The sequence below is a fragment of the Solanum verrucosum genome, unplaced genomic scaffold, assembly GCF_900185275.1.
Source record: "Solanum verrucosum unplaced genomic scaffold, falcon-dt-bn FXZP01000370.1, whole genome shotgun sequence".
Lineage (NCBI taxonomy): Eukaryota > Viridiplantae > Streptophyta > Magnoliopsida > Solanales > Solanaceae > Solanum > Solanum verrucosum.
The window spans coordinates 42,884-54,139 of NW_026020598.1; the positions used below are offsets into that span (position 1 = coordinate 42,884).

General features: G+C 39.5%; 1 protein-coding gene across 1 annotated transcript; it reads left to right on the top strand.

Annotated features, from left to right (window-relative positions):
- The first annotated feature begins 8,537 nt into the window (after positions 1–8,537).
- Positions 8,538–10,130, top strand: LOC125811327 (uncharacterized). Its single transcript, XM_049490833.1, has 2 exons — positions 8,538–8,753; positions 9,309–10,130. The coding sequence occupies exons 1-2, from the start codon at positions 8,538–8,540 to the stop codon at positions 10,128–10,130; spliced, it is 1,038 nt and encodes a 345-aa protein (XP_049346790.1).
- The last annotated feature ends 1,126 nt before the right edge of the window (positions 10,131–11,256 follow it).

Sequence of the window (11,256 nt, forward strand, 5' to 3'; positions counted from 1 at the left end):
GAAAAGCTTCATACTTCAGACTCAACTATCTGGGGGAGTAAAAATATCTTATAACTCTTGACATGTTTATATTGATTTGGATAATGAGTTTGATTATGTTACGGTTTGGACTAAACAAAGAATGAGCATAGATGGCCAACTAATGAGAATACAAACTTGGACCCCTGAATTTACCCCCGAGGAAGAAACACTTATAGTTCCTATATGGGTAGCACTGCCTGAACTCCCATGGCATTGTTAAAACAAAGTCCTCTTGACGACTATTCTGAGTTCCATTGGTAAAGTGTTATACCTTGATTCTCCCACTTCTCAAAAGACTAGAGGCAGCATGGCCAGGGTGAAGATCCAAATCGATCTCACCAAGCCACGACCACCTCATGTTTGGGTGGGATTCAAGAGTTCAGACACCAATAAAGGAAGGTGGCAAAAGGTGCAATATGAGGGGATCCCAGACTACTGCATGTACTGCAAACATCAAGGACATATAGATAATGTGTGTACTATCAAAAGAGGAGATGAGGACTTCAAAAAGAGGAAAGAAAAGGAAGCTGAAAAAACAAAACAAAACAAACCTAAGGGTGATCTAGAGAAAGGAGGTACTAAAGCTATACAGATACAAGACAAGGACAAAATAGAGACAAATACTAAGACACAAGATCAATAATTTTGTAGTGACCCAACATACAAGCCAACAACAAACAACTGTTACTAAATTGCAGACACACCAAGAGCCGGAACAAGTAGACCAAGAAGAGCAATGGCAGATTCAGAAGAGGAAACAACACAGAAATCAGGATCAGGCTCACCCCAAGATTGCATGGAGTCCTGTCTCACCTCCACCCAAAAACACCAAGGATATTATGCAAAAGGCATCAACAGCATCAGGTAAACTCCTACTATCTCTATTCATAATAACTACATTAATTTAGAAATGCAGGAGCAGCAAAGCATAGGCAATAGTGCAGAATGCAACAAGAACAAAACCTCAGACCAAGAGATGCAAGCAACACAAGGGTCAGATAAACACTCACCATCTTTCAACCCAAACAACAAAGCAAGTATGCACAAGGAACATAATGCAACTAGTAAAAACATAGGTATGGATTCTCTTATCCGTACAACCCAACACCTCACTATAAGTTATGTGAAAATTATTATGTATGTTGATGAAGCTGAAGGAGGGATGGATGGCGGATGTAAAGAGAAACCTATTAACTTGCAGGAAGGGGTATCCAAAGGGGGGAATTTGACTCATGTTCTGCATGAGGTTGATCGCACTGACCCTATGAAGGACTATAGAGCCTCTACTACCACTATTGCAAGACACAAAAATCAGAATAATCATAAACAGCACAACCCAATGAAAGGAGATGATACTGGTCAGCTTCAGGAAGAACCAGCTCTACAGACTACAGAAAACTTGGAACCTTTGCAAGATGATGATACTAGTCACCTTCAAGTAGAACCAGTGTCACAGGTTGACAGAGATAATGGTCAGAAACTGCAGGGTTCAAGAGGTAATGATGGTAAGAATACTTTTGATAACAAACAAAATGATTAGTGGAATCAGACTAGTCTAGAGAAACAACACCAGCAGCACAACGAGAATTCTCCAGGGAAACTATCCAATAACAAATCCAGGGGTAAATTGAGCAAGAAAAAAAGAGAAGTTATCAAGAGAAAACAACAGAAAGAGGTTGAAAATCAAGGAAAAAATTGACATAAATCAGACTATGATGTGGTAAATTCAGAGGATGAATTTGATTAGGATACTCAATCTCTCAATGAAACTGATGATAATGAGGAAGGGGATGAAACCAGTGCTCATTTGATCAAGGCTTTTGGGTCTACTTTTCGAAGTGCATTCCAAGCAGAGATTCAAGAGGTGGCAGATCAACAAGGCTTATCTCCAAGGGGTAGAAAACAAGTCAGACAGCTCATTAAATCAGCATCTATCAGCACATCTGCTAACTCTAGAAGACTTAACACTAGGTCCAAAAGCCTATTTTTAATGATTAGTACAATATGTTGGAATGCTAGGAGCATCAACATCCAAGGCTCTTTGGAAAGACTCCAAAATTTCAAGAAAATGTATAATCTTTCCATGATAGCTATTCTTGAACCTTTTGCAAACAACTCTCAAATCAACCACTACAAACTTTTGTTATCTATGGACAATGCTACTTGTAATCACAATGGCAAAATTTGGCTTTTTTGGACCAATGACATTGAAGGTGAGGTATTGGAAATTCATGATCATCATATCACTTGTTCTATGAAGCATGTAGAGCATAAAGAAAAGTTTGTGGTTTCTTGCATTTATGTCAAATGCAGAGAGCAGCTGAGAAGACCTCTCTCGGACATATTGTTACATTTTTCTAACATGGACATCCCTTGGTGTACCATAGGGGATTTTAATGTTATTACATTTATTGAGGAAAAGTATGGAGGTATACCTTACAACATGAACAAAAGTCTAGATTTCATTAGTATTATTGAGGCAAATGGACTAGTTGATATTGGGTATAGTGGTCAGCATTATACTTGGTGTAATCAGAGGGAAGAAGATGTTAGAGTGTGGAAAAGGCTGGACAGAGCTATGGTTAATGATAAGTGGCTGGAGCTCATGCCCCAAACTACCATTACTCACCTTCCTTCTGTTGGTTTTGATCATTGTCCATTACTCATGGAATTGGAAGTTAGACTGGAGCACAAAATCAAGTATTTTAAATTCCTTCACTGCTGGACTGAAAATGAGAATTTTTTTGATACACTTAAAGGGTGTTGGCAGAAGAAGATCTCTGGGAATCCTATGTGGAGACTACATCAGAAGATGAAATTTCTAGCTTCCACTTTGAGTACTTGGTCCAAGAAGGAATATGGCAATATTTTCTCTAATGTTGTTAATTTTGAGGAACAAGTCAAAGCTGCTGAAGAAGATGTCATACAACAAAACACTGAAGAAAATAGAACCAAGATTCATCTTATCAATGCTCAATATATCAAGTATCTTAAATTGGAAGCTTCCATCCTCAAACAGAAAACTCAACTCCAATGGTTCAAAGAGGGAGATACTAATTCTAAGTATTTCCATTCCATAATGAGGGGTAGGAGGAGAAAGCTATTCATCCACAAAATATGTACTGGTGAAGATGCTTGGATACAAGGAGAAGAAACCATTGCTAAGGCTGCCTGTGATTACTTCAAAAACATGTTTTCAGGCCATGAAGACAGGATTAGAAAAGAAATTCTTAATTACATTCCTAGAATGGTAACAGAAGAACAAAAGCAGACACTCCAACAGATGCCTAATTTGGACGAATTGACTCAAGTGTTGTTCTCCATGAACCCCAATTCTACAGCTGGTCCGGATGGTTTTGGAGGAAAATTCTATCAACACTGCTGGGAAATTATCAAAGAAGATGTGTTGAGTGCTGTCCATTATTTCTTCTGTGGTTATACTATGCCTAAGTTTATGTCTCATGCTTGCTTGGTACTACCTAAAGTTGAGCACCCCAATTCAGACCCCTCAGCTTGCTCAAGAAATCACTCATGGTATTAAAAAACCCAATGAAGGTGACAATGTAGTAATTAAACTAGACATGACCAAGGCATACGATAGAGTGTCTTGGTCTTATACTTGTCTAGTTCTGAGAAGAATGAGTTTTGGAGAAATGTTTATTGATCTAGTATGGAGAACTATGAGCAACAATTAGTATTCTGTGATAATTAATGGTGTTAGACATGTCTTCTTTCATTCCACCAGAGGGCTCAAGCAGGGGGATCCACTATCCCCATCCCTATTTATTTTAGGAGCTGAGATACTCTCTAGGATGCTCAATATGCTTCATCATCATCAGAGGTATAAAAACTTTCAAATGGAGATCAGGGGACCTCAAATTAATCACCTAAGTTTTGCAGACGACATTATCATTTTCTCCTCCACTACCAGGGATACTTTCCAGATGATCATGAAGACTCTTTCCACTTATGAAACAGTATCTGGCCACTTACAAACAAGGAAAAAAGTCATTTCATGAAGCGAGCTATAGCTGATTTCTTTTGGGGCTGGGATAAGGAAAAAAGGAAATATCATTGGGCTTCTTGGGATAAATTGAGTCTACCTTATGATGAAGGAGGTATTGGAGTAAGAAAACTTGAAGATATATGCACCTCTCTTCAATTCAAGCAATGGTGGATTTTCAGAAGTAAACAAACCTTATGGGGGTAGTTTCTGGGGGCTAAATACTGCCAAAGGGCTCACCCTGTGGCCAAAAAGCTTGATACAGGACAATCCTTGGTTTGGAACTTTATGATGAAAAATAAAGGTATTGCCGAGGCTCAAATCAAATGGAAGATCAATTCGGGTAATAGTTTGGTGGGATGATTGGTTGGGATTCGTCTCCTAGCCTCTTATTGTACTCATATTACTAGTCTTAACACCACCACAGTCTCTCAATTTCTGGTAGGTGGGACATGGAATGAGACTATGGTGAGGCAATGGGTGTCCCCTCTTTTGATTCCAAAAATCTTGAGTTTCCCCATTCATTATCAAGAACAGATCCCTGATGAGGCAATCTGGAAACTCACTATTAATGGCCTATTTTCTTGTTCATCAGCTTGGGAACTTATTAGACATAAAGGCACCAAGAGCATCATCAACAAAGGCATCTGGCATAGACACCTTCCTTTCAAGATTTCATTCCTAGTTTGGAGGGCCTTGAGGAACAAACTTCCCACTAACAAGAAACTTACCAGCTTTGGAAAGGAAGTTGTTCACTGCTCCTGCTGCTACAGAACTAGAGAAGACAATATGGATCACATATTTATATCTAGCCACTTTGCCAACAATATATGGAGTTTTTTCTCTGCAGCTGCAGGTATACAGCATGATCACATCCTTATTAACATGCTGCTGCTGCGATGGTAGAGATAGGAACACAAAAGTGAAGTACAGAACTTGCTGAATCAATTACTTTCTTTGATCATTATCTAGAACTTATGGAAAAATAGGTGTGCTGTAAAATATGGTGCAAAATAGTCCAATACAGCTCGAGTAAATTTTTTAATTATTAAAGACACTACTCATCTTCTCAACACAGCATTTCCTTACATCCAATGGGCCAATGATTGGACTGATTTATACAGAATGGTGGAGAAGTGCAGGCAGGAGACTATGGTTAGAATTGTGAAATGGGAGAAACCTAACCAAACTTTGCTTAGACTTAATACGGATGGTAGTGCACTCAGTAATCCTGGAAAGATTGGTGAAGGGGGAATCTTGAGAGACCATCTGGGGAGGATGATTTATGCATTTGCTATACCTTTAGGAACTGGTACCAACAACCAAGTTGAGCTCCAAGCTGCTAGCCATGGTATCTTCTGGTGCATCCAACATGGCTATAAGAAAATACACCTGGAAGTCGACTCTGAACTGGTCATTAAATGGCTTTCAAAACAGCTCATGCTCCCTTGGAATCTACATCAATACATCACGGAGCTACAACTCCTAGTCCAACAATTGGAGCAATTCAAATGCACACACACCTACAGAGAGGCAAACAACATGGCTGACCATCTATCCAAATTCAGCCATACTTTAGATATCATCCACCAGTTTTACATCAAGGAACAACTTCCTACTTTATCAAAAGGAAGTTTCATTCTGGAAAAACTTGACATGCCAACCTTCAGAAGAAAGAGACTGAAACGAATCAAGAGACCTCCCTGATTTTGAATCTACTCCTTTGAATTTCTTGCCTAGGTTTTACTTTTCTAGGTTTGTATTTTTGTCTTACTTTTTGTAAGGGGAGAGTCTCCCTTGTTTTATCATTGTCTTACTTATGTAAGGGGAGAGTCTCCCTTATTTATGTTTCTTAGTCTTTTTGTATCGAGAGGAGTCCTCTCCTTTTAGGTGCGTAGATACTAGGTTTCATCTTTCTAGTATGGGGAAAAGTGGACCTTCCTTAGTAGGAAGGACTACTACGAACCACCATAAGACCGGAGGTAAGGTTTATTGCCCTCTCCTTGTACTTTGTCTATTTTATTTATGCTAAGGCCTGGGGGTGTTGCTATGCCCCTGACCCCCCCAAGGGTCAATAAAAGAAAAAAAAAAACTCAAAATCCTAAATCGTAAACACTAAACCCTAAACTCTAAACCCTAAACCCTAAACCCTAAACCATAAAAACCTAAACCCTAACACTAAACCCTAAATCCTAAATCCTAAATCCTAAAACCTAAACCCTAAACCCTAAACCCTAATCCCTAATCCCTAAACCCTAAACCCTAAACCCTAAATCCGATCGCTTCCTCATTTCTCTAATTTTTTCTCTCTCTAAAAATCGCACTCTAAAAATTCTCTCAACAAGCGGGTTAAGCAGCAGCTCACCGGAATGGCGCGTGAGCCGCCGGTGGACACCTTCAAGCCGCCAGACCAGTCCCAATAGGGGCGCCATGAGTAGACGAACAAAACCCACCAAGAATCGCAGTCTAATTCATCCTACAACTCCTCAAAATCGTGACACAATGAAGCGATGAACATCGCGATTTCAGAAAGGGAGCTGGAAGGGATTCAAAAAATTATTTCCTCAAAACGCGATATGGTGATTCAGAAAATGTTGTTTAGTGGGAATGATTACACCAATCAAGATCTACAACATACTAAAAAATCAGGTGATGACACCTTGTCAATCGTGAGAACGGAGGAGGCAATTTTTGAGAAAATCGCCGCACCATCGGCAGAATTGCGCCCTCAATTTTGATCATCTTCTCGACAATTTCGTGGTGATTGGAGCACTAGGGATTACTCAGCAGTGATGAGGTACATCTCACTGAAATCTCAAGTATAATGGACGGTCCAATCACCGGCGACAAGAAAGCAGATGATCGCACCGCCGGAAAAACTAAAGGTGACGGCGGCGATGCTAAAGGGCATTATTCTTCGGAGGAAGAGATCCATCTTACCAACATATCCATCAACTCAGGCCAAGAATATATCCAAAAGGACATTCAAGCAAGTTTAGAGAGAATGACATTCACTCAACAAGTTGAGATTAAAGAGGCCACCTACAGAGCTGAAGCTAATCAGCAAGGTAACTATGTCCAAGATCATGCAGGTGTTAATGGTCAAAAACAGGGCCAACATACCACTGATGAACACAACATGGAAAGTCAATCCAAACAGGGAGATAAACGACTATGGAAAGAACAAAATGATCAACATGAGAGTACAAAGGCAACAACATTGGAAGTAATAGTTGTTGAGAGTTCTTCACACTTCCCCTTTGGGGTCAAGCCACCGGATACAAGGCCAAACAATGGAAGACAGCAGAGACCAGGTAAGGAAATCATTTCTGCTAATGAATTTGAATATGTTAATATGCAGGAACACCAGGCAATAGACAACAAGTCGCAAAGTAAAAATCTAAGTAAGGATGACAATCAAACAGGTAAGTCTACTAACTCTACCTCTAGTCGTAGTGCATCTAACCTAAGTAACGTTGATGATAATGCGCATGTTAATGCACGAGGGCAAAAAAGTGTTAATTTGAATGATCAGACATAGGGCAAAGGGGACACTAAATCCCAACAACAAATCGATCGAAACCAAAGTAGTGGGGCAACTAAGAGTCAACCTCAAGTACCTAATCATGGAGGGAATTGTGAAACCAATAGTTACCACAAGGAATTCCCTAAGATCTCCAGCAACTTTGATAAACATACCATCCTTAATCCGAAAGGCCAGCAGACAAATCATCCTCAGCAGTCCAAAGGTCCCAATCCTAATGAAAATAAAAGCACCAAACAGGACCAGATTGCAGAACCTGGTCCTTACACAGTGGTGCAAACACTGGCTGCAAGATTAAGGCAAATCCATGCAACACAAGTAAACTCTATAGAATTGGTCCCTCCCAAACATACAACTAAGCAGGGCCAACCAGCTGTTATTTATGCTATGGATGACTTTATGAATAAATTAACTATAGATTGTAAATATACCTTGATACGTAAATTCAGTACCATCGTGCTGAAAATAAAACTCATGAGGAAATGCTTTGTTGTGCAAACTCAACTGAACGGGGGAGTAAACATAGCTCACTATAATGCTAAGCATGTGTTTATTGACTTGGAGAATGAACTGGATTACAACACTGTGTGGATGCAACAAAGAATGACCATTGAGGGCAAACTTATGCGAATACAAGCTTGGACTCCCAATTTTCGCCCTGAAGAAGAAACACCAATTGTCCCTATATGGGTTCTGCTACTAGGACTGCCATGGCACTGCTTCAAGAAAGAATTTATCACACCTCTTCTAGAGTCTGTGGGCAAAGTTTTATATCTAGACACAATATCTATTAAGAGAACTAGAGATAGTATGGCTAAGGTAAAAGTTCAAGTGAATCTTACCAAGACAAGACTTAGACATGTTTGGATTGGTTTAGATGAAGAGGACCTCACTACAGGCAGATGGTAATCGATTGAATATGAAAATATTCCTCCTTACTGTGTATATTGCAGACATCAGGGCCACACGATGGATGAATATAATTTCAAAATAAGGGATGAGGAATTCAAAAGGAGGAAAGAGTTAGAAACAGAAAAGCAAAGCAGAGGTAAAATTGAACATGGTCAACAAGAAAATGATAGTAAACAAACCAAGACAAAGGAACAGGAGGAACAACAACAACAAAACAGCAAGGAAAGGGACAATCAACATCAACATGTGCAGCAAAAGGAAGAGGAATGGCAAGTACAACACAGGAAAAACAATAAATAGCAGGAAGAATGAATACAAAAAATAGTGTGGAAACCAACTTCAGCACAACATAGAGTAACAAAAGAGCAATCACAGAACACAGCTCACCAAACAGGTACTACTAACACATCTAATTATAACTCTTTCACTAACCTTAACATGCAATAAAAACAAAATTCAGACATGCATGAGCCTAATAATGACGAAAGGATGTCGACACAAGGAGTACAAAACATATCTAAAGGAGAACATAACCAAAAACCACAGGCCATGCAAACAGGAAACAAAGCTAATAGCAAGAACAAAGGTATTGACTCAATGCTCCCAATTCCCATCAACCCCAATACTTTATTTCCTAATGGTATTGCTGAAGTTGAAGGAGGGATGGATGGGGGATGTCAGGAGAGCCACACTAACCTACAGGAAAAGCGGTCCAAGGGGGGGAATTTGACTCATATTATGCATGAGGGTACACACTTTGACCATAGTCCTGACCTTAGATCTCTTGCTACCACTATAGTCTAGCATCCTACTTCAGACCACTAACAGGTACAACAGCAAGCACACTCAGGGGCAAGAAAGCTGATTAATATTGAAAATAACAAGGAAAAACAACAAGTGGAAGCAGGAATTACAGATAAACAGAACAAAGGAGCCATGGCCAAAGATATGGGAGCCAAAACAAGCACTAGCATCCAAGGAAACACTCCCAAAAGCAAGAACAAACCTAGTAAGAAAAAGAGAGAGGATGCAAGAAAGAGACAGAGCATACAACATGACAATGATCACAAGGGGGAACAACAAAAAGAAGGGGAAGTTTGCAAGAAGTTTATTATGGTTGATGAGCAGTTGGGCATGGATATCACTCCTCTACAAACCCAATATATGAATCCTCCACCTACTGTCTCTCCAGATGGTAGGTCTGAAAAGTGTCAAATGAATAAAGGTCCTATAATTGATGAATATGTTTTTGTTAACTTAGAGGATAAACATAATGTGGATAATCAGTCCCTCAAAGATCTTGATGACGATGATGAGACTAGTGAGATAATTATTAGAGCTTTTAGTCCTCATCCGGAAAGAAAAACCTTGCAGACGAAATTCAGCAGGTGGCTAATAGTCAGGGATTATCCCCTAGAGGATTACACCATGATAGATTCAAATTCAAGACTCAGGATATCAACACTGTCACTGCTGGCAAACCAAACACTAGGCTGTTTACTTCCCGATCATCTCAATGACGAGTACAATTATTTGGAATGTGAGGGGGATGAACACCCAAGGTGTAATCGAAAGACTAAAAATGCTCAACAAGATGCATCAACTCTTTATCATTGCCATCATGGAACCTTTCTTAGACATTACTCATAGTCAAAGTTTTAAAAACCAATTAGCTATGGAGCATGCTGTGAGTAATTGCAATGGTAAAATCGGACTTTTTTGGAACATAAACATTGATTGTGTAATACTAGAGGAGGATGAGCAACAAATTACCTGCGACTTTGGCCATAATGAACTTCAGAATCACTTCATCACCACATTTGTGTATGCCAAGTGTAAAGATCATCTCAGAAGGCCTTTATGGGATAGAATGCTATACCATTCTGCAGATATTGATAGACATTGGTGTTCTGTGAGAGACTACAATTTTATTACTTCTATTGAAGAAAAGCTGGGAGGGGTTCCATACAACATGAGAAAAAGTTTAGAATTCATTGTTGTTATTGAGGCTTGTGGTCTTATGGATTTAGGCTACAGTGGACATATATTTACTTGGTCCAACAATAGGGGTATACAACAGAGAGTATGGAAAAGGCTGGACAGAGCTCTAGTTACGGATGCATGGCTGGAAAAGATGCCTCAGACTACTATCACCCACTTACCTTCTGTAGGGTCTAATCATTGCCCCCTACTGCTGGAAATGAGTGCTAGGGAAGATGATCATATCAAATATTTTAAATTTCTTAATTGTTGGACTGACCAACCTAATTTCCTTGACATAGTTAAAGCCTGTTGGGAAAGGAATGTAGAGGGTAACAACATGTGGAAATTTCACCAGAAATTTAAAAGGTTGTCCAACACTCTTAGCAACTGGTCCAGAAAGGAATTTGGGGACATTTTTATTAAACTCAAGGAATATGAGGAGAAGGTCAAAACAGTGGAGGAGCAACTGATTCAAGACCACAGTGAGACTAACAGAACTATGAACTCAATGTTAAGTATATCAGATTCTTGAAGATAGAAGACTCCCTTTCAAAACAAAAAACTTAATTATAGTGGTTCAAAGAGGGTGATTGCAAAACAAAGTATTTCCACTCATTGATAAGGGGAAGAATAAGAAGGTTATTTATTCACAAGCTTATCAGGGAGGATGGGGAATGGATACAGGGAGATGATGTTATAGCTGAAGCTGCCTGTGACCATTTCCAGAAAATATTTACAGGAGATAACAAATTCATCAATGAGGGGTCCCTGGATTGTATACCTCGGATGATCA

What these genes read in the sequence shown, in the direction of transcription:
- LOC125811327 (XM_049490833.1), top strand. Translation starts at nt 8,538, where the DNA reads ATGGATGAATATAATTTCAAAATAAGGGATGAGGAATTCAAAAGGAGG. An exon ending in AAAAGGAAGAGGAATGGCAA is followed by an intron (nt 8,754 to 9,308) that starts GTACAACACAGG and finishes GACCACTAACAG; the next exon opens with GTACAACAGCAAGCACACTC.